This window comes from Histoplasma capsulatum, genomic scaffold, assembly GCF_000149585.1.
Source record: "Histoplasma capsulatum NAm1 scaffold_13 genomic scaffold, whole genome shotgun sequence".
NCBI lineage: Eukaryota > Fungi > Ascomycota > Eurotiomycetes > Onygenales > Ajellomycetaceae > Histoplasma > Histoplasma mississippiense.
The window spans coordinates 236,254-262,363 of NW_001813970.1; the positions used below are offsets into that span (position 1 = coordinate 236,254).

The following is a 26,110-nucleotide window of genomic DNA, read 5'->3' on the forward strand; positions in this document are numbered from 1 at the left end:
TTACTGCGCCTGAGCATTCTCTGGAATCATGAAGACAGATACCCACCTGGTTCTTGGGGTTTAAACATTGATGTAGGGCGACTTACATGTCAGAGAAAAGAGAGGCTAATCCTGTTTGTTTTGTCCTCGCTACTTTATTTCTATTGCATTCAGACAATGCGGCGCTCAACTTAGTATTTAGTTACTATCTATTGAGAGGCAATGCGGAATAACTAGTGGTGATCTTTAGCTCTTGATCAGATGGGAGGATCTTATTTGGGGATTTGCGGAGCAGATGAGTAGATAAAAAAGCAACTGGGCGCCTGAAGGACTGCAACGTTTTATTCCATTCTTCAGTACGGGAGGTTCCTGGGTATGCACTGTCAAAGCCTGCCAGTGAGCCATCGTCCCCTTCTAGTATTCAACGAGAGTGACAACCTTTGACAACCTTAACCTGCGCCGTTCTCATCACGTGACATACTCTAACAGCTCCTAGAATTTATTGTTCCACAGAATGCGACTAGCTACAATCAAGAACAACGCGAGCCCATCATGTAGTGTACTACCGCGTGGAGGAACAGCACCTCTGATGTCAAGAAATATTTGACTTAATCTCTCTTCCGACGCGCTCTCCGCACCGCACCGTCCAGCTTCAAATCCCCCCGGCCTCATCCTGTCGCCAACTGCACCCTCCAATATGAGTATCCCTCCTCCTCCAACCGCTTCGGCCTCCTCGCCCACAAAACGACCCTCATCTCCCTTAGATGCAGAATCCACAGACCATCTTGCTACAAAACGACAACGTCGTGGATACCGCCACCACCACCGGCTCCAGACACGCATGAAACCAGACCTCCTGCCCGATTCCGCCTTCACCGATACAAGCACCGTTGATACCTTGCTCAAACTGTCCATTGGCATCCTTCTGCGGGACTGCGGCTTTACCCATGCCGACCCCGTTGCACTGGATAGCTTTAGAAGTGCAGTTGAGGAGTGTATGTATTTTTTGTATTTGATATTTTGCATTTATACGCAGCTTGTAAATAGGTAGAGCACGATATATTGACGTAAGGATCTAGACATCCTCCACATTCTCTCCTACACCCGCCAGTCCATGTCCTCCTGCCGTCGCATGCAACCTATCCCTCCCGATTTCGAACACGCCCTCCGTAATACAAATATCCATCTCGACGAGCTGCACGAATACCTAACACCCTCGCTTCGACAGCAACACAAACAAAAACCCTCCCTCCCCTCCCCACCCCCCTCATCCCCCACTGCAGCCGTAGACCTCCCCTTCCTCGGCCCAGAACTCAGCGGCACCGCGCACCGCCAGCTGAATGTGCATATCCCCAAACACTTCCCCAATTTCCCCGGCAGGCATACTTACCGGGCGACGCCGGTGTTTACGGCCAGAGAGACGGACCCGAGGAAGATTCGAGAGAAGGCTACGGAGGAAGGCCGCCTGGGGGAGGAGGCGTTGAGGAAGTTGGCCAGGGCCGGAAGGGAGGGATTGGTCGTTCGAGATGGCGCGGATGCGAATGGTGATGGCCATGGCGAGGGCGAGGGCGAGGGCGAGGGCGAGGGCAGGGGCGGGGCCGGAAAGAGATTGTGGGGGCGTCGGCTGGAGAATATGGAGAGTATGTTTGAAAAGACTGTTAGGGGGGTTGTAGGCGTTGGCGGCGGGGGAAGGGCAGCGAGTGATGCAGGTTTAGCGTTGCCATCATCGTTGAAGATTCCTGACAATGGCAAGCTCGAGTTGAGTCCGATTGTGAATTGTGATAAAGTCTATTGGCGGAAGCAGACGAGGGCGGATGTGCGCAAGACGGATCAGCGCATGGTCCATAGTAATAATGATAAAGGGGCCAGAGGGACGTTAGTTCAGCAGAGGGGTTGAGTGGACTTGATTTTTCTGTTTCGGCGCGGCTGCTTTCATCCACGGATTTGTTTTGTCGATTGTTCATATGCGATGCACGGTGTTCCAGTTGGGGTTGGCCTTGGCTTTTGGGAGTGGACATAGCAGATATTTAGAAGATCTTGCATGCCCTAATGGCGTCGTCGAGTATATCATCTCACATTTATTCGTAATCTCTTCCTTGCTGCAGTAATTTTAGGACCTTCATTTCGGTCCCTCTCCTGCTTCCTTTTTTTTCCCCTTCCCTATCCTCTCCCACGTCGTAGTCTCAACCGTAAGCCCACCCGCACACCTGCCGCAAAAACAGAAATCAGTCCAATCCTGATAAATATACTATACGAGTGTATGGGAAGTATATGTCATTCTCACCTCCGAAACAATCGAACCACACTCTCGCACTCAATCACACTGCCAGCCGCTCCCTGTGGCGGGCCCTTTTCCGGCGGATTACACGAGTACTGCACCATCTCCATCAGAGCGCATTGGGAGAGATTCACCGCAGGTGGTTTTCGGGCGGTTTCTTGGAAGTTTTTTGTGGTTGTTTGGACGGCGGTGGGAAGGGCGGAGGTGGGGAAGGGCTGGGTTAGGGAGGACATTGCGGAATGAATTGGCGGGATGGATCAAGAGGGTCGTTTGGGATGAGGTATCGACTGCAGCGTAAGATGTGTTATTGAAAGGCGAAATAAATAGTTAGTTGAAGTTGTTATAAAAGTTGGAGGTGATAAGAATTGGCAATTTGCGGAGTTCGGAGAAACCTCCACGAGTTGAGGCTTTGCCCTCTTTACATAAACCAAATAATCAACATTCTTCTCCGAATAACTCCCAACCACACCCAGTGTATAGCACCACACACATCAGGGGCATTGCTCGCGCGTGCATATGGAACAATGGAATGCGAGTGAGCTGGTTGCTTGGTGGAGGGGTGCCGAAGCATGAACGACGATGAGCCTCAGTATGAACGTGGACGCTGGCGGTGATCAAATCCGAGCTCATGCGGAGCGGTTGCTGAGCGAGGTGAAGGAAGAGAATTTGGCGGAGGTAAATATCCGATACCGATATATATATATGTTATGATATGACATGCTGATTGATATACCACAGTTCCTCCACACGCTGCACCACCTCCACTCCCCTCCACCGACGTCTCCCCAATATGCACCTCTGGGTATAAAGCCCCTCGACGACATACTCCGCATCTCCCACTCCTTATCACATACATCCACCACATACACACCCCGCCAGCCCGTTCTCGAAATCACCTCCCCGTCCTCCGCAGACGGCAAGACCCATCTGCTCTACTACATCACCGCCGTCGCTGTCCTACCAGGTACATACCGCAACGTCGCTCTTCCCGGCCGTAATAGCGCCATCGTATATCTCGATACCGATTGCCGGTTCGATGCCGTAAGACTGCGTGAGGTCGCGAAGGGGATTGTGCTGGAGAGGGCGGTGGAGCAGGGGATATCGTTGCCTGTGACTGGAAGCCATTACGAAGGTGGGAATGGAGACGGAGATGGAGATGACGATATTGATCAATTGCTGCATACCGCCCTTTCTCACGTTCATATCTTTCGCCCGCAATCTTCTGCGTCTCTCTTGGCTACGATACAGAGTATAGAACACTATCTGCTTCGTGGCACGGGCACGATAGAGGGGGAAGGGGAGGGGATGCATAAACATGCCTCGCATTCCCGTCCACTCCACTCCATCCTGCTCGATAGTGCCAGCGCATTTTACTGGCAGGATAGACGGGAGATGGAAGTTCTTAGCATTCCTGGCGTGCGCGAGGAGAGGGCGCGGTGGGCCCAGGTCCAGAATCAGAATCAGGACCACAATGATACGGAGACAAATACGGCCACCGTCCAATCTCTGCTCCCACGCCAAATCATCCACGCCCTCCGCTCCCTACAGCATACTTTCTCCTGTCCGCTCGTTTTCACCACGTGGGGGTTACTGCGGGCCAAGCCGCGCACATCCTACAGCACATCTCATGTGGTCCCTGCATCAACAACTTGTACTCCGCTGTACACATCCCATCGGCCTTCCATTCGGCCACACCTACCCAGACCGTGGGCCTCGTTCCCTACGTGTAGAGTTATTGTGCAGCGGGATGTTGTACGCCCGTTTGCGCCCTTTTTGACTCTGGAGGAAGCTAAGCGGGAGGCGCGAGAGAGGCAGAGAGTTGTGAAAAGGGGGAAAGTTGTAGGGTGGGTGGATGGGCATGGATTGGGTAGGGAGAGGGATGGGGAGATGGAGGCGATGGCAGAGAGACTGTTTGGTTTTTCGCTCACGGGCGGAGGAGGAATTAGATGGATCGATGAGGGCGAATATGGGAATGGGGATATGGAGGGGTAGAACGCGCTTTTATTAAATTAAATACCTTGTATAAACTACGAACCATAATATATGAAGATGAGTCTCACTCTACGAATAGAAAATACCTATGTACAGCACATTTCACCCCGCCACACCTATCCCTCCTTCTCCTTCTCCTTCTCCTCCTCCTCCTTCCCGCCCATAAACAACTCCCCGATTCTCTCCACAGTCGTATTCCCCCCCGAAAACACAACCCCAACATCCCACCCTTCCTTGCCCTCCCTCGCACACTCCTCCACCACCATCCGCCGAAACCCCTCATCGTAAAGACAAACCGCCAACCCCACCACCGCCGACGGCTCAACCACAACCTTCACCCTCTCCAGCACAAGCCGCATCGCATCCCGAATCTGCCCCTCGCTCACCGCATACACGCCCCGCACCTTCTCCGCGTCCGAAACAACCCCCCACCCCACCTCCCCAACCGGCGTGCGCAGCCCGTCCGCGATCGTCAGCGTCTTCACGCTCGTGATCCGCGCCCCCGCTGCCAGCCCGCGCCGGCAGTCGTCGCCGCCCTGGAACGACGGCTCCGCCCCGAACACGAGCGTCTTCGGCGTCCGCCTAGCGTAGTACGTCGCTACGCCGGCTGTGAGCCCCGCGCCGCCAAGCGGCGTGATCACCGCGTCCAGAACGCCGGGCCTGCCGTTCCTCGCGCCCTCGTTTGTCGTCTTGTCACTCCTACCGCCATGCACGCTCAGCCCCGCGCCGCCGTTCTCTACCAGCTCCCGCACCTGCTTCTCGAGCTCCAGGGCTACCGTGCCCTGGCCCAGGACTACGTCGGGGTGGTCATAGGGCGGGACGAGAATGGCGCCCGTCTCGGCGATGACGGTGGCGACGACGGCTTCGCGCTCATGGCTGGTGGAGCCGGAGAAGATCACCTTTGCGCCGTGGGCGCGGGTGCCCTCGATCTTGGACGGGGTGGAGATGGAGGGCATGACGATGTAGGCGGGGACGGAGAGGGTGGAGGCGGCGAGTGCGAGCGCCTGCGCGTGGTTTCCTGTTTTTGTGGATTGGGGGAAGAGCTTGGTTAGTTCCCGGTTGTGCTGGAGAGGTGTGTGTAGCATGCATGTTGAAGGAAAACGCCCTGCGATTTCTCAATTGCGGAGTAGAAATCCAAACGATGTATGTATAGTTATAGGACAGAAGTAAAGTATTTACCAGAACTATGCGTAACCACCCCGCGCCGCCTCACCTCCTCCTCCCCCAAAACCTGTACAGCGCGCAGTAGCGCATGGAACGCCCCCCGCGCCTTAAAGGCGCCTATCCGCTGCAGATTCTCGCATTTGAAGAAGAAATTTATTTTCGGCTGCGCGGGCGGCTGGCCCTCGAACGGCGTGCCAGCGAGCGCCTCGGGTGACTGTGGTGTGGATGCGATGCGGTTGAGGGTCTTACTGGTTAGGATTGGGGTTTCGTGGATGTAGGGCTTTATCCGGGCATGGGCGGCAATGACGTTAGAGGTGGTAAGGGGAAGCCAGTGGCTGGGATCGGTCATGGTTGACTTGGTGATTTTGTATTTTCAACAATTTTCTGGGCTTGGAGTGAGGGATTTAATTAATTGGGCAAGGTTAGAATTGAGGGGAGGGAAAGGTTAACAACTTCCACTAGATAGATATACACAAATCTCTCAAGAATTCTCAAGAATAAATGGTGAATACGAGGAAGGCGTGAAAGTTTACAACATGGAGGAATAAGTGCTCAAGCGATATACTGACTACAATACTATACGCTCCGCGAATTATGAGTCATCTAACAGTCGAGGGTTTGCACTGTAGACCTCCCATCATCAGCACAGTAAGAGTAAACAAAGACACGAGTGATCTAAGGGAAACATACATCGAGCGTGATAGGAATGGAATGGAATACAGAGAATAGCAAATAGAAATGCGAGACGGTCGTCGTCGCGAATAACCGGAGATATGAAGCGTAGTGTGGGAAGATTAGAATGTTATTGATTTTAAAGCAGAAAACGAAAAGGAAAAAGAAAAAGAAAAAGAAAAAGACGAATTGGCGGATAAGTGAAGCAATCTTGTGAGGTCTCAAGTCTTGTTTACCCCAAGTATCAAAACACATATGAAATGCAATCCAGAAGATACGACAGAAATACACCAGAGTTTTTTTATCGTTGCCCAGATAAACAAAAGACACACATCTATCCATAAGATTTTTTTACAACACGCCCTTTCGTTTGTTTATTTCTGGTTCTCCGGGCGGAGGGAACTGTAAAATAGATTAGCGACTGTCAAGAGTGAGAATAAAGTACTAAAACAAAATCACTAACCGGACGGCCTTTCCAGCTCGCCAGATCTCCAAATCGCGAATCTCCTGCATCTCCTTCTCGTACTTCTCCCGATAGTCCGGTTGCGAGTTATACTCCAGGCTGCGTTTTGTCTCCCGCCCATCTTTGACGCTGTCGTACAGCTCGTTGAACACGGGCTTCAGGGTGTCCTTGAACTTGCTGCTCCAGTCAATGGCACCGCGGCGTGCCGTCGTCGAACACGCTGCATACATCCAGTCCATGCCATTGGCGCCGATGAGCGGGTACAGGCTCTGCGTCGCCTCTTCAACGGTCTCGTTGAAGGCCTCGCTGGGGCTGTGGCCACGCTCGCGCAGGACTTCGTACTGGGCGAGGAACATGCCGTGGATACCGCCCATGAGGCACCCACGCTCGCCGTAGAGATCCGAGTAGACTTCCTTTTCGAAGGTAGTCTTGTACAGATAGCCGCTGCCGACGGCAACGCCAAGGGCGATTGCCTTCTCCTCGGCTTTGCCGGTGACGTCTTGGAAGACGGCGATGGAAGAGTTAATGCCACGGCCCTCGCGGAAGAGTGAACGGACAGTGCGGCCGGAGCCCTTGGGGGCGACAAGGATGACGTCCACGTCTTTGGGGACATCGACCTTGGTGAGGTCCTTGAAGACAGGGGAGAAGCCATGGGAGAAGTAGAGGGTCTGGATGATCGGTTAGAATGGGGGTCCAAAGAGAAATAGTGAAACAGAGAAATAAAAGAGTAATAAAAAAAAGTTGAGCTAATAGATATGTTTGTATACCTTTCCCTTGGTGATCAGGGGCTTGAGGGTGGGCCATGTCTCGCTCTGGGCGGCATCGCTGAGGAGGTTCATGACAATAGTGCCGCGTTTGATGGCATCAGAGACATCGAACAAGTTTTTGCCCGGCACCCAGCCGTCAGCGACGGCCTCCTTCCACGAAGCACCGTCCTTTCGCACGCCGACGATCACGTTGAGGCCATTGTCTCGCAGGTTGAGGCCCTGGCCGTGGCCCTGGGAGCCGTAGCCAATGAGGGCTAGGGTGTCATTTTTGAAGTATTCCTGGATACTGGTTAGAAAGGCAACCAACCGCCTCTAGGAGTACTTCAGCTACCGGTAGTTGGGACGTACAAGGAGTTTTTCGCGGGGCCAATCCGCGCGTTCTGGTAAGATGCCATCAGCAGGAATCGGAACATACAGAGTTGTTACAGCCGTTACAGCCGTTACAGCCCGCTATAGATCTTTCCATGCCTAATTGAACAGGAGAATGGAAAACACACGTAGACAGTCTCCTTGGTGCCAGCAAAGTCAATGGTCTTGACTCCCCGAGTCTGTTGGGCCGAGAGAGCAGTCCAGAGAACAGATCTAACAGCAGCTACGGCAGCGGGACGGGAGGAGGCGGAGGCAGCGGCGGAGACAAACGAACGGCGAGGGATGCTGGAGGCAGAGGATAGGGATCGGGTGGCAGGGCCACGGAGAGCCTTAGCAACGGGTCTGGTAGACATTTCGGACGGGAGAGAGTTGTGAAGCAATGGAGGCGATGGAGGCAATCGAGGCAATCGAGGAGGGAGAGAAGTGGGAGAGTACAGAAGCGGGAGAAATGGGATTGAATTGAAGGATTCCGGATGGTTTTTCTCTGTCTCCTTTCTGTTTTGCATCTGGCGGACAGCTGGCGGAAGAGGAAAACAAAAAAAAAAAAAAAAACAAAAAAAAAAAAAAAGCTGAGGTTTGACTCAAAAAGTCAAGAAACTTCCGAATCGGGGAATTCTGGTATTCTGCCGACCATATCTGCCGCATTGGGCTCACCGCCTGGGCAGCTTCCCCCGATGTCGGCGATGACACATGCTGGTTAGTCAGTAGATTTTCAGTAGATTTTTGTTGGAGTTTTAGTGATCTAAAGTTGACTTTTTCTGTGGAACAACTTATCTATAACGACATATCTGTTACTCACCGGTTAGCTATGAGTTATTGATGGCGGCGGCGGCGAGAATAATAACAACATTTCCTCCGCTGACGTGATTTGATTTCTGTGAATATGTAGACCGCATACGGCGGCGGCGGCGGCCGGGGGGGGAAATCAAAGCTATGCCAGTGTTATTGTTCACTCCTCTCAGTCCTCAGCATGCCTCTCTGCCTCTGGGACTTCAAGTTTCTCAAAGTACGTGGAGATAAGGAAAAAGAAAGAAACATGGATTGTGAGTCTTCATAGGCTGGGCTTACTACATCGTACTCCGTACTCCGTGTAACATCGGGGGAGAGGCAGACGATCTGATCTACAGCTGCTGCATTATGTGCAGTGACATATTTTATATAGAGTAACCTACTACTAGTATGTATTAACTACGGAGTACTCCGTACTAGTGGCAGCAATAAGCATAGTGACCGTGATTCTTCAGACAAAGAATGAATCCTGACGGATGCTGCCGCCGCTGCCGCCACTACCGCTCTCCTCAGCGAAGGCCTGTCCGCAGCGGGCAAAAGGTCTGGCTCGTCCGGTTGGATATCAGATATCAGCATTCGCTTTAGCCCCAAGCCATTGTGATCTCGCCCGGGGATCCTGCAGGAAGCCGGGGGTCAAAGGCCCTTCAATTTTGAGTCGGTGGAGTTGCGTGCTTGCGCAGCAGCATATGCAGTACAGATTGTTTTTTTGTTATGATTATTGAGTTTCGCGTAGAATAAATCGTTCAAGTTAGCCTCCTAACTTACCCATCTTCGGGCCCCTCGCCTCCCCCGGCGCTGGGTCAGTTCGCCAAAGCCAAAGCCTGTTGTCCTGTTGTTAGAGTTCGCTGGCGCTGGCCTGGCTTTCCCCCCGCTGCACACCGTTCCAGGCTCGTTGGATCTTCTTGATCTTTGATGTCGTCAGTGGGGAAAGCAAACCACAAAGCATCCGCCCGCGAGGATATTTTCTCTGCTGGCTCGACCGTACCGATTTGTTCATGAGTCCTTGAGAGTTGCTGCTCTCCAATCCCACCACAATGGAGACGCTAAACAAGGCCCCTTTCGTCCCAGCATTAGCACCGGGGGGGGGATGAAGAAAAGCAGAAGGACAAAGTTGTGAGAGACTGAATAAAATCCGACAGGTCCAAATCCGTGAGACCTGTGTTGCGTGGTTCTTCGGTTTTTTTTTTTTTTTTTATTTTTTTTATTTATTTATTTTTTTATTTTTTTATTTTTTTTTCGCAGAGCTATTTACAACCGCCGCCGCAGCGGAAACTGTTGATAATTAAATAAATAGCCTGGCCGGAGCTATTTTACGTATTTTATTTATTTACCTATCCATCTCTTCATCTCGTAGGCCTGGTTGTGGTTTTCTTTCTCTTTCGTTCCGTCTTCGTCGTCGTGCAGCTCGCTATCCTCGCTCGATTATACACAATCCATTCATCCAGGAAATATAAATACCGTCAACCACTGCCCCAACATATTGCTCCTTAATGATATAGCGACACCTGCCTGGGCGACTCACCAACCATGACTACGAGTTGACGCCCTGCCGTCCCGGACTCAAAATCACAGAGAGAGAGAGACAGAGAGTCAGAGAGAGTCAGAGAACGAACATAACCCCCAGTAATACTATTCATTACTCCCCCGCATCACCACGCAAGAAGACTCTGCAGCATGTTTCCAGCCAATCTTCTGTCTCAGAGTCTGCCCAATGTACCCTGCCGAAAAGCGCTGTTGGTCCTTGACCTCCAGAACGACTTCGTCAAGCCTGATGGAGCTCTGTTTGTGCGCAATGTGCCCGAATTCCTCGATACAGTCGCCGCGCTAGCCCAGCGCTTCCGTGAGACTGGTGATGTTGTCTGGGTGCAGACTCAGTTCGAGCACCGCCGCCCTATCTTCAGCTCCGAGAGTGGCGGCGAGGTGATCGTCGTCGACAAGCTGCTTGCTTCGGGGAATAATAATGATGATGGTGACGATGATGATGGTGATGATGATGATAATAATGATAATGATAATGGTAATGATAATGATAATGATAATACTACCAGCAAGAGCGCCAATGACAAGGACAAGGGCGCGAACATTCGCAGCCATCTGAGCAGTCACAGTGCACGTCACCTCAGCGAAAATACAGGCAATACGAATTCCAGCTCCAATGGTGGGGCTAAGGATGGAAGCGGGCGGCTCAACTCCTCCCAGCGAAGACAGAAGCGTATCAGTGGTGGAGAATCGCGCCGAGAACAATTCTCTGTCTACTCAGATGATCCGGAGGCGTTTTTGTCCGTATTGCCCAAGGGTGATGGGCCGCGGCGCTGCTGCCTGCAGAAGACTGTCGGTTGCCAGTTCCCCGCGCCTATCCTCTCCGCCATCGACCACGAAAGAGATACCATTCTCGTGAAGTCTGACTACTCGGCATTCCAATCAGAAAGCTTGCTGCTCTCCTTCCGCACCCAGTTTGTCAGAGAACTCTACATCTGCGGCTCGTTGTCGAACGTTTCTGTCTACGCTACTGCCTTGGATGCTGTTTCCCATGGCCTGGACGTTATCCTAGTTGAAGACTGTCTTGGATTCCGCAGCTTTGCCCGCCACGAAGAAGCTATGAGACGCATGGCGGATATGATGGGCGCAAACGGCATTACAAGCAAGGAGCTGGCGGAGGAACAGGACTGGGAGGAAGCCGCTATCCCCAGCTCGGAGTGGCCCGAGCAATCGGCTGCCTCCACTCCCGTTGGAATCGAGGATGATATGGGTGTTCTCGCTGTCAAATCGCCGCCTAAACAACCCTTCCCGCAAAAATCAGATGATGCGCCTCTTGATGTTGAGGATCAGGAGCCTGAAGGCGACGAGCTCGCCGATGATCTGCTGGGACCATCTCTACGTAGTACCGCCGCACCGCAACCACGGGAAGCGCCACTGACGTCTGCTTCCGCTGCCGCCACCACTCCCTCTAGCGACCTCAAGGGTAAATCTAATCGCGCGCGGATGAGGAAACCTCGACGGACAGTTTCACGAGATGACACAAGCCAAGCCGAGAGGACACAATCCCAGAGACAGTCGGTGGACATGCAGCAACCGTGTGGCGCGACCAGTGGAACCCGCCGTTCTAGGAAGAACAAACACAATCAAACCGATCTCGGCCCTGATGATAGTATTGGGGAGGGCGACTCCCGAATTATCTACGATCTAGCTCTACCTCCCAAGTCTTTCCAGCTGCTACGCGAGGAGGTCAACTGGCAAAAGATGTATCATTTGTCAGGACAAGTCCCACGGTTAGTTGCCGTCCAGGGCGCAGTTCAGCCAGACAATTCCGTACCTATCTACCGTCACCCAGCAGACGAGTCCCCGCCGCTCTTCCCTTTCTCCAAAATCGTGAATAACGTGCGCCATGTCGTTGAGAAACATATTGGCCACCCACTAAACCATGTTCTAATCCAGCTGTATCGGGATGGTCAGGATAGGATATCTGAGCATTCCGACAAAACATTGGACATTGTCCGGGGTTCATATATCTGCAACGTCAGCTTTGGTGCGCAGAGGACAATGACCTTACGAACTAAATCATCAGCTGCGAAAGCTGCTGCGTCAACTGGGGATACATCGGATGCGGCAGATGGCGGCGATGAAGAAACTCCCAAAGAAAGCTCGACGGGACGCCAAACTCAGAGAATCCCACTGACACATAATTCTCTGTTCATTCTCGGTGAGAAAACAAACATGCGCTGGCTGCACGCCATCCGTGCCGATAAACGACCAGAGTCGGAAAAGTCACCTGAAGAGCTCGCTTATGGCGGTCAGCGCATCTCCCTCACGTTTCGCCATATCGGTACCTTCATCCATCCAGAATCAGACACCATCTGGGGCCAGGGCGCCATATCCAAGACTAAACAAACAGCGGGCAAGGTCATCCACGGCGACTGCACCGAAACAACACAGATGATCAGAGCCTTTGGTCAAGAAAACCAACAGTCCGACTTCAGCTGGGAGGCCAATTATGGCCAAGGCTTCAACGTAGTCAACTTCGTCACAACCTCCGCTGGCAAATTGAGACTGAGCGGTGACGATGTCGCAGATCTCCGCGTCCAGATCTGCTTTGCGGAGTATGGCGTGCGGTATGACATAGTCACCATCGATGACTTCCCCGCTGCGCTGAAGGGCACGCTCTCCCTCCCGCACAAGAGTGGGAATCTAGAACCTTGCCCCGTGTACATGGACGTGGACGGTTCTACATGCTTCACGGGCGACGATTGTATACTCCTGCACGTCGCGAAGCAGAAGGGACTTATTGATCATGAACGATCATCACAGCTACAGTCACAACCGCAAGCACAACCCAAAGGTCCAACTTCAATCCCGCATCAGCGGCGGCAGCAGCGAGCACAACCACAACAACCGACCCTCGCGTCCACCCTGCACGAGACAGACGATCTCCTCCGCTCCTGGCGCCGGTTCCAGAAACTGAAGACCCCGCACGGCGTGCTGCAGAAGATGGACGTGTTCGAGGCTATGCTGCGTCGCAAGCCGTATCTCGCTGGCCAGCTTTTTGGCATCGAGGACTGTGCGCTGTGGCCCGTCGTGCGCGATATCATTCGCGAGGTCGGCCATCTGGACGAGATGCGCTTTCCGTCCTTGATAGTCTATTATAATAAGGTTGGGAAGAGGGTGTGTGTGCGGACGGCGTTGGAGGAGCTGGAGGGTGCGGCGGCGGCGCGGGGGTAAACTGGCGGGTGAAGTTGAAGTTGGGATTGGAATTGACGGTTCGAATGAGAGATCATTTTTGAGAGTCAAGTGGATTTTCTTCTATTATGAGTTGCCTGGAGTTTTTATCTTATTTCATTTTCTGATGATTTTTTTTTTTTTTTTTTTTTTTTAAATCTCCGTTGAGGGTTCATTCATACCTCAACACATGCGTCAAAACCATGTTGAGATTTCCGAGTTGGGCTTCTAAAAGAATTTGGTTTTGCTTTTTGCTTTTTTATTTTGTCTTATTTTCTTTTTCTCTATTTTCTACTTTGGCATTCCCCCGGCGCACAGGAAATTGGAACGATAGCTAGTCATTTGCATCTGCTAATTCCATCCACATCGAAATGATTGAAATGATTCTCCTTTATTTTCCGCGTGCCATCCCCCTATCATTCCGACACAGTGCATTTTACCAGCCACTTCATAAGCAATAGTATCTACGTGGTCATCAATGTGAGCTATTGGCCCCACATATATTTGTTTTAGGAACCATGCGTAGAGCCACATATTCGTGTACTCCGTACGGAGTATGCAGAAGTTAATTAAATCGAACATACGGCCTATGGAATTGGGGTCCTAGTACTATCTAACAATATTCGGACATGACTATATACATACATAGATAGTTATATGTGAGTCAAAAGACTGCATTGAGAGTTCGGTATATGTGTACACGCGACCGAGCTGAGAATCAGGACGAGTTATTTACCAAGTTGCTGTCCGTTTGTATGCATGCGAATGCCGCATGGTGGCCTGTCGGCAGTAAATAAATTGGCCCAACCCGGGCAGCCAGGGTGTATATATATATATATATATGTGTGTGTGTGTGTGTGTGCTTGCCTATTTATATAAATGGGACGAAAAAAAAGATAACAAAATTCGTAGCCATTTCCGCGAGTGAACCCGACCTCACTCTCACAGCTTCTCAAAAGTCGGCCTTCGCCTTTCAATTCCGGAGAGAAGAGCACGCTGGATATCAGTTGTCTGGAGTGCGGCGCTGTTCCAAACACCTGTGTATCGGAGGCCTGGTTGAAGAATATTTGTTGTTAGAGATTTCAATTTCCATGCCATCATGTGTTTCAACAGCAAGCAACGGGTCGCAGAACGAGAGAGCATATATTATATATATATATATATATATACTAGTACTCACCATCCTGCACGCTATGATCCCGCGACCAATTCAGCACCTCCTTCGTCCCTTGTACTGCCACTGGGCTCTTCGCCGCCATCGCAGCCGCCATCTCCAACCCAGCCTGGACAGCCGCCTCCTTTGTCGCGAACACTGCATTCACAAACCCCACCCGCCTCGCCTCCTCTGCTCCAAATATCCGCGCCGTCATACATACCTCCTTGACCCACCCGAACGACCCGACAATCTTGCCCAGCCGTGACAGCGTCCCTATGTCTGCTGCGAGGCCGATATCCACCTCCTTCACGCAGATCTGGGAGTCTGCCGAGCACAGACGCACGTCCGCGGCGCAGGCCAGGTCCACGGCGAGCCCGTACGAGATGCCGTGCAGGATTATGATGACGGGCTTCTCGCAGCGTTCGAGGGCGGTGGCGCAGTCCTGGAAGTCGGCGATGTAGCGGCGGAGTTTGGCGGCGGTGCGGGCTGGGTCGGAGGAGGTTTTGCCCGGAGCACTGAGGCTCTCCGAGGCGGCTTTTACGTCTAGGCCGGCGGTGAAGGCGGGACCTGAGCCGGTGAAGATGATCGAGCGAATGGAGGGCGAGACGGAGAGGGTGTCTAGGATTGTGCGGAGTTCCTGCCACATGCTGGGTCGGGTTTAGGTTAATTTAGGTTGGATCTGGGGGAGGGGAAGAAGAGGGAGGGGAGATATACGGCTCAAAATAGGCGTTCATCTTCTTCGGCCTGTTGGTTTCGATGTGGGCGACATATTCCTGTGGAATAGTGACGTTGAAGTATGTGAATGATGGTAAGTTGGCAGCCATGATGAAGCGTATCTACTACTAAATAGTAGTTAGCACTGGACAAGGTGGGGCATAGTTGTCTATTCGATATTCGAGTATTATTACATGAAGGATATGTTATCGCGGAGAGTGTATCGTTGTATAGAAGCGCGAGAGAGATATGAAACGGACTCGATGGGGCCGAGAAAATTGGATTTTTATAGACAGACATCGTAGCTCCTATATACACCATTGCACATGGTCTTAAGAGTTATCCCCGCCGAAGTTCGGATAAGCCAACCAGATGCCGAAAGCAAGATGATGACTTCAAGTTTGGGTTTATATATCGGATTGAATTCGCTAGTTTATTCGGTATCTTCGCCGATAAAAGCAATCGAACAGGCCATTCGCATTTCCAGCACTTTCTTCAATGAAAAGTACTATCTATCTATCCGTAATTCAAGCTGAACTGTATGTAGCGCCTCAAGACAATGAGCCGAGGCAGCGGATAGTTAGTTAACTAGCCGTTAACTAACTACCCTAATGCTAATGATTACTTCACTACGGAGTAGTTCGTCTCTCAACGTCGCTGAAGGAGAACAAACAACTAGCCACCATTTTTTTGCTGATGGCGTGCGATTGCTCAGTAGGCAATTTAACTCGATTACTTTAAACAGGCTCTTCTTTCATATTTCGCGTCTGTGGTGAATGCTCACTCCATTCGCGTTCTCCCCAGGAATGAATATACTCGGCGTTATGATATTTGCGAAAGATGAGAGGTGTTGTTAATAGCTGGCCGCATTGGTTGGCCCACAGAAGTTCTTTAAGCTTACTTTCAGCGGCTCTATGATCCAGTCATGCACTGCTTCCTGGAAGGCGTCATTTGAGAACCTTGCTTCTTTGCCGTCAAACGGACATTCGATGCAACGGCGGACAGCTTCACTGTAATCATATCCAGCTTCATCCTCGACACCTTCCAACAGCCGTTTGATTGTAAAAGTATCAACGAGATCTTGCATTCCGCCACTGTCCTCGACGTCCTTGTCTGTCCTCAAACGGCTCAAGGGCCTTCCAAACGCCAGTTCGATTAGCACGATGCCGAGGGCGAAGAGTGCTTTATTGCGGATCAAAGGTGGAAACTTTGTGCGATTCTGCTGTTTCATTGGCGCCTTACTGGATTGTGAGAAGACTGTTGATAGATATGCATGTTCTGGCATTGATGAGGAAGGATTGACGAGAAAATGAATGTCGTCGGTGCCCCAGGATTGCTTGAGCCAGGGAGTGTCATCGAATTGCAGAACACTCGTCGAAACGGCAACGGCTAATTTGAACCGTTCTTTGCGCGTCCAAGGTTTGAGCTGCGGATCGGGTGACGGAACATGGCTGTCTGGTTTTATTTTCTGCGAAGTAGATGTGCTTGAGAGATAAATCTGAATGGCATCACGAAGCGATATAGCTTCCCAGTCAGTATTGGATGGAACTAGATGGAGCCCGTGTAGTCCGCTGCATTGGTCCTGGAGATACCCAATACAGAACTCACGGTCGGAGCTCGGGGATTTTTGCGAAACTGAGCTGGAGAGTGTAGCGCACAGATCTGATATCTTTGCAAGCCCTGATGGATCGTTGATGGGGTTTAAGGGCGGCGAAGGTGGTTTGCCTTCCACTACTGGTGAAGCTAGAGTTGTTGCTCTCGAGAGTGACGAAGATGAAGAAGTTGGCGGTGAAGGTGATTCCGCTCGTGCGGGCAATGTAAACGACACTGTCTTCTTCGGCTTCAGCCAAGTTCTAATCGTTAGAGGGCGTTAGAAATATATCCGACCATCTAGAATTTTGGTGTTGTGCTTGTCACGTACAATTTCTTACTGGGTTTCGTTGAGGACATGCACGATGTCGAGACAGGTCTCTTGGGTAACTTTGGCTCCTGGACTACTAGTTGCTGTATATATGCCTGTTGCCATTGCCATTTTGTGGTAACATTGTTTTGGTCTTCCATGGCCTGGAATATCATTTGGAGTTTTATATCGGACTGCAATGCCATATGGTTGGCCATAAGCGTTGGCAAATGTAAATTTGCAATATGGCCATCCTTACAGCAGCATCCCCAGGCTTGGCTTAAGACGTCGTATAAATTGATACAGTGTTGACGTATCCGTCCGTAGCCTGAAGATGTCGTTCGTCTCTTGTGAACTTCTAATCGTTGTCGTTGCTCGAATAAAGCCGCCAGCATGTTATTGTTCTTGCTGATGCGATCTAGTAGCTCTTCACGTTTGTGCTTTGAGAGTGTGAAGGCGAGTCGGCGAGGGCGTCTACATTTTGAACCTGGACTTTTCTTTCGGGCTATTAGCGAATCTCTCTAATTCCGATGGGTGGTCGACAGAGTCCCGCAAAAATAAAATGAAGATAGAACAAATATGACCTTGAAAACTACCAACCTCTAATAACACTCCCTATGGTGCACGCCAACGAAGGCCAGAGATAAGAGCGAAATATCTCTCACCTTATATCGATTGAGAATCTCCTTCATTTCCTCTAGCGCATTATTCATATCAACAATGGTCGCAATATAGGGATCGTATGAACGGCCAAGCATTCCCCGCAGTGATTCTTGATATTTCGCCCATTCTGCACCCGCGGGATCAACACCAGCAAGCAGCGTTTCTATCTCGGACGTCGAGGCATTTGTGCATGCACGAAATAGACTATCGCATGTGTTGAGAAACCGAGTCTGCTCAGTCTCCAATAGCTGTTTTAGATGCATCAACTGACGCTGATGTCGAGCCCATCCCTGGATTGTGTGTACGCCATTCATGTAACCATCAGCAAGATGGATGATGAGGGGAAACGCCCCGAGAACGATACCAGCAATCTCAAGACCGCTCATTTTTTGGGGGACATGCACGCAATTTGGTTGTTCCCCCGAGTAAACAGCTTGTCAGAACTCGAGAACAATGGGAAACTCGTTGTAAGTAGCACCGTTCTGCGAATCACATAAGGAGGATAAACGAACTCGGGAAAAGAGGTGAAAATGACATTTTCATCTATGAATATAACGACGGGGAACACTCAAAATCTCTTTTTTATTTAACAAATGTGGCTGAGCCCTTTGCGATCAACCTTGCAAAGGAAGCCTTGAGGAAGCCGTTTTGTTCAAACGGGTTCAGTCAAACTGAGAGCGCTGCATTAAGCGCCCAGCCTTGCCAGCTTGTCGCCCAAACGGCCCGTTTTCCCGCAAGACAGGGCATGATTGGGTCTCTATGCATCTGTACAGTATAAGCGACGCTGAGCAATTGTCTGCGTTGGCCGAAGAGCTTCCGGTAATGATTCTGATTCAGCCGCGCCATGTAAATAATGGCGGTAAATTTCTTAAATATCACATCCTGAGGTAGTCAGCGATCCCCGAGGCTCATTGTTTCAAAGTATGTGGCAGAGGACTGCGGGGGTGAATGCGATCTTAGCATGTCCTCTACGCTATCCACAGACTCATCGCTTGTCTGTATTTGTTCGAAAGGGTCTGCTCCAGATGCGACAAGATAATCGCGGCACAGCACGATCCGCTCACGTTCTATTATGGCGACGATGATGAATCAACGGGTATCCCGACTTTGTTTGAGCAATATGCCTCTTCACTAGAGAAGTTTCTGCCAGTTTTGCAAGATGAACATGGTCGCCTGCGAGTGTGGACGGGCAATATAGGAGCACATAAGAGCAGGAGGTCGTCGCTGGACTATCGCCTCCGGGACGCTTCCCAAGTCAGAGGCCAGGTTGCTTCGCTTCTTGACGTCTTAGAGGTGTCCTTAAGTGAAGGTAAGGGTTGCTTGTTTATTTTGTCGTTTCATGCTGCTTTTTCATTGTTTTGGTTGCTGTTCCTCGAAATGTAAGCTCTAAAGGTTTGTCTCTTAACAAGATTTTGGATCAAGTCAGCGTGGTTTTTCTTGAAACTTTTATCTTGACCTTCCACATCATGATGTTCCAAATTGCTTGAATTCCATTTGTTAATAATAAATATTTGCCTAGTAAAACTCTGCTAAAATATCAATACCTCACCTTAGTACTCGCCATTGTATCTGGAGAAAGGCCCGTTGAGGAGGAAGACACTGAAGAATGGTCCGACGATGACTATTTGGACGATGAATCCATCCCGTCTGAAGAGGGACTCCCTCAGCCAGCAGAGCTGTTCCAGCTGCTAGAGGACATCCAGGTCGTTATCAAGTGCCTCTACAAACTGTCCATGGTCATTCGCCATCCCGCCCAACACGACCGGATAAAAACCAATGTTGACCTCTCCCACTTCACGCAATTTGACATTCAGCATGTCGAACAGAAATTCCCTAATGCAGAACGCTGGCTCGTCCAGCGGCTGGGTAAAGCCATAACGAAACGACGGGAATATTTGAAGGGTCGTGAACTGCACCATGAAAAACTTAATCATGGGGCTGATGCGACTGCCGCAGCTCTGTTTGAGGATGACTCTCACACAGAAGCTGCACAAAGAACCCTACTGTCAGAAACCACGGCTACAACCTTCGATTACGGCCTGGTTGCTGCCCTACATACTGCAGCTGGAGAGACAGACGCTGATCCCGCCCCATCGGAAACTTCCTATGCATCAACAGTCGGTGACGATACAAAACTGCATTTTCCCCCGATTCCGGAGGAAGCAGAGCATAATCCTGATGGGTTTGAATGCCCTTACTGTTATTACCTTGTATCCATCCGTGGGCCTTTGTCCTGGGCACGGCACATCTTTGATGACCTGCAGCCATACATCTGCACTTTCCGTGACTGCCCAACGCCTCACCAAACGTACAGCCGCAGGCGTACTTGGTTCAACCATGAGAAAACAGCGCATCGAGCCGCAGGATTTCCACACAGTGATTCCCGCTTCGTCCCTTTGCAAAGCTCCGGGCCCGTGGATAGCTTATCTGCTGTTGACTGCCCTTTATGTGGAGTGAGAATACCGAATCTTCATCATCTCGAACGTCACCTAGCACGCCATCTTGAACAACTCGCTCTCTTCGCCTTACCCCACGATTTTCGGGACGACGATGACCAGCGAGATTCTCCAGAGAGTGGTGACGATAACCCATCTTCTGATAGCCTTGAAGACGGGTCAGAAGGTGAAATGGAAGAATACCATGCTGCCATGCCGAGGCCCGAAGAGACAGACGTGGATGTTGACTCGCCCCTTTCGAGCCTTCTAGAGGAATATAAAGAACCCACGCCTGAATCCAACATTGAATCATATTCGAGCACCATGGGACAGGATCCCCAAACGCCCATGTCTGCTCTGACAGACACTTACAAAGAGGTCAACCATGGACCAGATGCTCTTCCAGATCAGTCATCTCACGCCACACAAGATGCGACTTCGGCAGGGAAATCTACTAAAGTTACTACTAAAGTTAGCCCTGAGGAAGAGTGTAAGTAATTAATTTCTAACCTTTCTAGCATACGAAGTTTGAATTTCTCCTTTACCTGAGAAACCTGGGCGTTGGGATTGGAGAGAGGCAAGCAACTGACATCAGGTGAAATCCGCAGCAATCCAGAATCGACTTTCGAGCATCCAACGAAGGATCGACGAGCTGTCTAGAAATCAAGAAGAACGCAAGAAATATTTTAACCCAAATCCCAGACATGACAAGACCTCCAAGGCTTTCTCCCCAAAAGATCCGCCTTCTGTATAAATCGAGCCCTATCTGTTTCCAGAATCAAGTTGAGGACGATACAATATCTCCCTTTGGGTTAGTGGCGATATGGAATGGATAGGTTAGTAGTCTTTGGATGAAATCCTGTATCGTGGAGGACTTGGATGCGTGAAGAATTGTCTTTGTCTTTGTTTCTTTTCTTTTTTTTTTGCCTTAAACAAATTTCCCACAAATAGTCTACTCATAATTTATAAACCGCCACGATATGCCGTTGGTTCTACTGCGAGGACACTCGATCGAGTTTTTCAGGACAGTCGTGGTAAACTCCCAAGAGAAAGGAACACGCTACCTGATGGTCTTTTTTATTCTAGTTTATTTCATCTAAGCACTAGACAATATAAACATACATACATAAATCAGATCACAATTACCTTTCATACAAGTGCATTAGGGATGCTGAATGGGTGCGTTCGTGTGTGGGTGATTGTTGTGAGTCGCGAACTCATAAATGGACCATAAAAGCGGTTGATATTACAATTCCTCTCATACGGCTTCCTTCCTTCGTTTCTTCATGACCCTCGGGACTACCCCTTTGCCTTCTACCCCGGTACTACAGCCCCGAGCCTCACAAATCTCCTCCCACGCGTCTTCAAAAGCCGTCTTCCTCCGTCCAATCTGGCCCTCATAAAAGTTGAGGGCGCGTACTACTTCCATCGCCCCTGTGCCCAGGGACACACTCTTCCCCACAATAATACACTCCGACACTCCCTCGATAAGATCAGTCCTCCCGGCCCCGCCCGCATCGAACAGATGGTCCGCTGTCTTCTCAAAACTAGCGAGTTGTAGCACGGAATCGCGCATCTTGGCGAGGCCAAACCGGGTTATCCCCAAAACCTCACCCTTGTATGTCATGACGTCCGCAAGCAACTGCATGTGTCTTGGGTCAATGGCCATGTCTTTCATAACCTCGCCAATCTCGTCGACGATGGTCGTTCTCGCGGCTTCGATGCCGAGCACGGCACGTGTTTCCATGATGTTGTTTGTGCGTGTGTGGCGACCGTTGATACCGTCGGTGGTCATGCAGTCACGCAGACCGTAACCTTCCACAAGCAGGGTGTTGGTTGTGTTTGTTTCGTCTGTGCGTATGATGGCTCGCGCACATTGGGAATGGCCGATAACCTGAATGTTGGGAATGAGCCGTTTGAGATGTTTAAGGCGGATATACGGGTCAGCACCGGTAGCAGCTTCTTCAGCTTTGGAGAGAGCGGTTCGGGCAGTTTGTTGATCGACGAAAATGTGAATGTGTGAGCCGAAGGAACGAAATTTTAGATCTGCAGATTTGAATCGCTTGTGTTTTTTAATGGCCATAAGGATATCTTGGAGGGTTAGTTCGAGTTGTAGGTTTTGAATGGTGGAAAAGTCGATTTTAATATTGATGTACGCTTCATTTCCGGTCCAATCTTCCTCGATATAATAAATGATATCTCGGACAAAGGTCTTTTCCACTCGGCCCTTTACAATCTGCGCTGCGCGAAGGTCTTGCTTATTGACAAGCTCACAGGTGATAACTGGTGTACTGATTTCCTTGGAAGCATTGATAATCTCTTTGATACGCGGTACACCTTGAGTTATACTCATACCAGCAACGCCAGCGAAATGGAAAGTTTTCAATGTCATCTGCGTCCCCGGTTCTCCAATGGACTGTGCACCGACTGCACCCACTGCATGACCTGGTTCAACTTGAGCTCTCTTATACTTGGTTAAGCAGGCGGTGATGAATGAAGTGAGAGCTCTGGTTGACACTTTTGCGGTATGAATTACGCCCTTTCCCCGCTGTTTAGTCCCGCTATCAATGGACCTCAATTTTTCAGCTTTCGCACATACATAATCCTCAATGGACTGGAGAAAATCTCTGGCGCTTTCCAGCTGATCTATGCCGTGATCACTTCTGTCATTATACTCTAACTTCTTGCCTGACAGGTCAAATCTTGCAAGCTTGGCCCGCTCAGGAGCGAGTAAGTTTTGACACAAAGTTATTATCTCATCCGGAAGAAGGCCTTTGTCGGAGTTATCAAAGGTTGTCACCTCAGCATGGGTAAACGTGCGATCAAAGTGGACTGGTTTAGCTCGGCCCTCCATATCGACAGGGTCCAATTTATCGTCACCATACTGGAACTGCACAATATTTGAAGACGAATTCCTTACGGTATCATCGTACCGCGTTGATAGGTCTTCAAGAGATTTCATCAACCTACGGGACATGTAACCAGTTTCCGCAGTCTTAACTGCTGTATCGACGAGACCTTCTCTTCCGGAAATGGCGTGGAAAAGAAATTCCGTTGGTGTCAACCCCGAAAAGAAACTGTTCCGCACGAAACCTTTCGCGGGAGGTTGGCGAGCATACTTGGGGAAATGAGGTAACGTTCGATCTTGAAAGCCGTCCTGAACCCGTTGATTCCCTATAATTTGTTGACCGACAAGGGCAACCATCTGAGCGACGTTAATATCCGAACCCTTGGACCCTGAAGTGGCCATGATCAGGGGAGAGTTCCATCTACTCAGTTCCGCGATACAGATCTCTCCGGCTTGCTGCCGAACTTTACTGAGTAAACCGGATATCGCATTTTCCATTGTCATCTGCTCGTCGCAGCCTGGAGCCTTCTCAAGCTTCCCGTTTTTAAATAGTTGAATAACTTCATCACACTGCGCGTAAGCATGTTCTACTATATGGTGTTTCTCCTCTAAAAGTTTTTCACCAGGGTATACGTCTGTTATACCGATCGAGAAACCTAGGTTGGTGAGCCATCTAGCGGACAGCCTTGAGAGCCGGTTCATGCCTTCAGATGCGACATCAGGGCCGAAATCTCGAAGCATAACATAAAATACCGAGTCTTTCTTGCCGGATCCGATGGTAGACTTATCCATGACACCACACATGATTTCGGAGTTACGAATGCAAAGCCATCCATCATTAGCATCCAAGTCACGAGGAGTTCCTTTCGGCGCTTTGAATTCTCGACATGCTGCGTCTAAATTAATTAAAACCGGAGATTGCTTATTGGGTCGCATCAACACGTTGAAGACTTGTTTCCCTGTCCACAATATTTGGGGTTTTAGTACTGAGGGCGGCGGAAGGTCAAAACGGGTATCGGATTCAAGCATGTAGAGGCAGATGTGTGTGAAAGTTTTGCGATCATAGAAAACATCTTTACTACTCAGCAAGTAAGCAGCAGTGATGAAATCCTGAATAGCGGAAATGATGGGTTCGCCGTTTTTTGGTGTAGCCAGATTATGTTTAACTCCCATCAATTCCATCGCTTCGGCCCTCGCTTCTTCCGTTTGAGGGACATGTAGATTCATTTCATCGCCATCAAAATCGGCATTGTATGGGTTACATACACACTCATTCAGACGGAATGTTCGGTGAGGCCTAACCTTGGCAAAATGGGAAAGAATACTGAGTTTGTGGAGGGACGGTTGTCGGTTGAAGAGAACGATGTCTCCATCTTCAATATGCCGCTCAACAATATCCCCTTCCTCCAACTCGTTCGCAACCAGGTTGGGGTTACCAAATTTCAAGTTCATTTTAAAATTCTGACTTTTCTTTAAGACGTAATTTGCTCCCGGCCAAGTCTTTGTGCCATTTCGAATGCGTTGACGGAGTTTTTCTTTATTATATCTTGTCACCTGTTCGGGATAAGTCATGTTCATGGCAACAAGCTGAGGAACAGCAACCTCGTTGACACGCAGATTCGGGTCTGGAGAAATAACGGTTCTACCAGAGAAATCCACTCGTTTCCCTGAAAGATTTCCACGGAATCGCCCCTGTTTCCCTTTGAGTCGTTGGCAGAAGCCCCGAATAGGCTTTCCAAAATCAGCCTTCTGTAAACCCGGCACATCACTGTTGATATACACTGCGAGCTGCAGCTGCATATAGTCCCAGCATTCGATAATGGTCTGTACCGGTGCACCCTTGATGAGTGCATTTTTGAGATTGATATTGCTTTGGATGATATCTCCCAGTTTTGCTGTCAAGTCATCTTCGGTACTAGCCGCCTCCTGTCCAACCGATGGACGAATGCACACAGGCGGAGCCGGAACGTATTGCCAGAGAAACACTTCTGGCCGAGCCTCCTCGGGATTCAGGCTAAGGAGCTCGCAGTCTTCGTTAGAAACGGACCGAAACAGTCTCAGCACGCGCAGTGGATGTAGATCGTCGTGGGCCTTTTTGAAATGTTTGTCGATATCCGGATTGCTTTTCTTGGCTTCTTCGAATGACTTGTCGAAGACAACTTTGCTGGGCGGGGGAATTTTCTTCACAGACGTGGACGCGTTGAAGGCTCGGAATTTCTCATGAGTGATTTTCAGTGCGCTTGTTCCGGCTTTCTTCACCACACCATTGACTGCGTTGCATTTGTAGCAGGTCCGCGTTTTTCGACATCGCTCGTTGATCTTCTTCGCAATCTGCATGCGCCTGAGGTTATCTATACCAGGCCGTCTTAATTCTCTAAGAAACGCCCTGCGCTCGGTTTCGGGAAGGAGTATGTGTGAGCATTCCTAGTGCGCGAAGAAAAGTGTGTCAGCGATGTTTAAAAAAAAAAAAAAAAAAAAGAGGAGCAGGAAGACTAACCTTGCAAATCTCCTGCAAAATGCTAATAACCCGTTTAAAATAACCCACATGGAAAGCCGGAAGAACCAGCTTTACATGCCCGAAATGTCCGCTACAGACCTGTAGTGCTCCGCCGCAGGTGTCGCAAGTACCCGATTTACTCGATATTCCCATGCGCCCGTCGAGCGGGCCATGGGGGGCGACAGCGCGGTCATTGTCGAGATCGAAGAGCTTCCTATCAGAAACCTCAACGACGGCTTGACTCACGATATCTTGGGTCGAGCTTTAATAATACACCATTTTTGTGGTCAGTCAATTGTTTCTCATTGGGGCTGATCCATCTTTAATCCCTAAGTTTCCATGTTTGTTTCTTTCTTTCGCTCAGGTTTCACTCACAGGACGCCGAATTTTATCTCCTTGATGACCTTAGGCACGCGATCCACGACCTGGGATTTCCCCAGGTCGATTTGTACAGCCTCTGCAGACTGCATGATGCCGATATCACGAAACAGTCATTCTCAGTCTGGGTTGGGGGCAATCTAAGTCCCAACCTGGAGTTAACGAAGGAAGCTGAAGCTCGAGCGGAATGCGTTTATGCCCGAGAAATAAATTTATGGGTAAAATAATAGTTTGGTTTAGGGCGTGAGGGTGGTTGAAGATGAGTCTGATGAAGTTTGCGTTGCGTGGGAGCTTGGAGTCATCGATTACTTTTTTTTCCCTCAATGGCGGGGT

The 26,110-nt window shown here is 50.1% G+C and overlaps 10 protein-coding genes across 10 annotated transcripts; 4 read left to right on the forward strand and 6 right to left on the reverse strand.

The window, feature by feature from the left end:
• Positions 1–676: 676 nt before the first annotated feature.
• Positions 677–1,876, forward strand: HCAG_08886 (predicted protein; the record flags this gene model as incomplete). Its single annotated transcript, XM_001536172.1, has 2 exons — positions 677–974; positions 1,059–1,876. The coding sequence occupies 2 exons, from the start codon at positions 677–679 to the stop codon at positions 1,874–1,876; spliced, it is 1,116 nt and encodes a 371-aa protein (XP_001536222.1).
• Positions 1,877–2,259: 383 nt separating this feature from the next.
• HCAG_08887 (predicted protein) lies at positions 2,260–2,490 on the reverse strand (the record flags this gene model as incomplete). The annotated part of the gene is made up of 1 exon (XM_001536173.1): positions 2,260–2,490. The coding sequence occupies one exon, from the start codon at positions 2,488–2,490 to the stop codon at positions 2,260–2,262; it is 231 nt and encodes a 76-aa protein (XP_001536223.1).
• A 346-nt stretch (positions 2,491–2,836) lies between these two features.
• HCAG_08888 (predicted protein) lies at positions 2,837–4,082 on the forward strand (the record flags this gene model as incomplete). The annotated part of the gene is made up of 3 exons (XM_001536174.1): positions 2,837–2,932; positions 2,996–4,009; positions 4,047–4,082. 3 exons carry the CDS (start codon positions 2,837–2,839, stop codon positions 4,080–4,082), a joined length of 1,146 nt encoding a protein of 381 aa, XP_001536224.1.
• Positions 4,083–4,365: 283 nt separating this feature from the next.
• Positions 4,366–5,762, reverse strand: HCAG_08889 (conserved hypothetical protein; the record flags this gene model as incomplete). Its single annotated transcript, XM_001536175.1, has 2 exons — positions 4,366–5,267; positions 5,429–5,762. The coding sequence occupies 2 exons, from the start codon at positions 5,760–5,762 to the stop codon at positions 4,366–4,368; spliced, it is 1,236 nt and encodes a 411-aa protein (XP_001536225.1).
• Positions 5,763–6,459: 697 nt separating this feature from the next.
• Positions 6,460–8,037, reverse strand: HCAG_08890 (ketol-acid reductoisomerase, mitochondrial precursor; the record flags this gene model as incomplete). Its single annotated transcript, XM_001536176.1, has 5 exons — positions 6,460–6,487; positions 6,549–7,216; positions 7,316–7,594; positions 7,664–7,765; positions 7,813–8,037. The coding sequence occupies 5 exons, from the start codon at positions 8,035–8,037 to the stop codon at positions 6,460–6,462; spliced, it is 1,302 nt and encodes a 433-aa protein (XP_001536226.1).
• A 2,110-nt stretch (positions 8,038–10,147) lies between these two features.
• On the forward strand, positions 10,148–13,901 carry HCAG_08891 (conserved hypothetical protein; the record flags this gene model as incomplete). Its single annotated transcript, XM_001536177.1, has 3 exons — positions 10,148–13,132; positions 13,648–13,666; positions 13,858–13,901. The coding sequence occupies 3 exons, from the start codon at positions 10,148–10,150 to the stop codon at positions 13,899–13,901; spliced, it is 3,048 nt and encodes a 1,015-aa protein (XP_001536227.1).
• A 227-nt stretch (positions 13,902–14,128) lies between these two features.
• HCAG_08892 (conserved hypothetical protein) lies at positions 14,129–15,166 on the reverse strand (the record flags this gene model as incomplete). The annotated part of the gene is made up of 3 exons (XM_001536178.1): positions 14,129–14,238; positions 14,367–14,989; positions 15,057–15,166. The coding sequence occupies 3 exons, from the start codon at positions 15,164–15,166 to the stop codon at positions 14,129–14,131; spliced, it is 843 nt and encodes a 280-aa protein (XP_001536228.1).
• Positions 15,167–15,909: 743 nt separating this feature from the next.
• Positions 15,910–18,005, reverse strand: HCAG_08893 (predicted protein; the record flags this gene model as incomplete). The annotated part of the gene is made up of 4 exons (XM_001536179.1): positions 15,910–16,554; positions 16,715–16,896; positions 16,988–17,453; positions 17,622–18,005. 4 exons carry the CDS (start codon positions 18,003–18,005, stop codon positions 15,910–15,912), a joined length of 1,677 nt encoding a protein of 558 aa, XP_001536229.1.
• A 467-nt stretch (positions 18,006–18,472) lies between these two features.
• Positions 18,473–20,808, forward strand: HCAG_08894 (predicted protein; the record flags this gene model as incomplete). The annotated part of the gene is made up of 4 exons (XM_001536180.1): positions 18,473–18,478; positions 18,580–18,928; positions 19,174–20,544; positions 20,663–20,808. 4 exons carry the CDS (start codon positions 18,473–18,475, stop codon positions 20,806–20,808), a joined length of 1,872 nt encoding a protein of 623 aa, XP_001536230.1.
• A 504-nt stretch (positions 20,809–21,312) lies between these two features.
• Positions 21,313–25,869, reverse strand: HCAG_08895 (DNA-directed RNA polymerase III largest subunit; the record flags this gene model as incomplete). The annotated part of the gene is made up of 4 exons (XM_001536181.1): positions 21,313–22,602; positions 22,654–25,326; positions 25,400–25,661; positions 25,775–25,869. The coding sequence occupies 4 exons, from the start codon at positions 25,867–25,869 to the stop codon at positions 21,313–21,315; spliced, it is 4,320 nt and encodes a 1,439-aa protein (XP_001536231.1).
• Between the last annotated feature and the right edge of the window lie 241 nt (positions 25,870–26,110).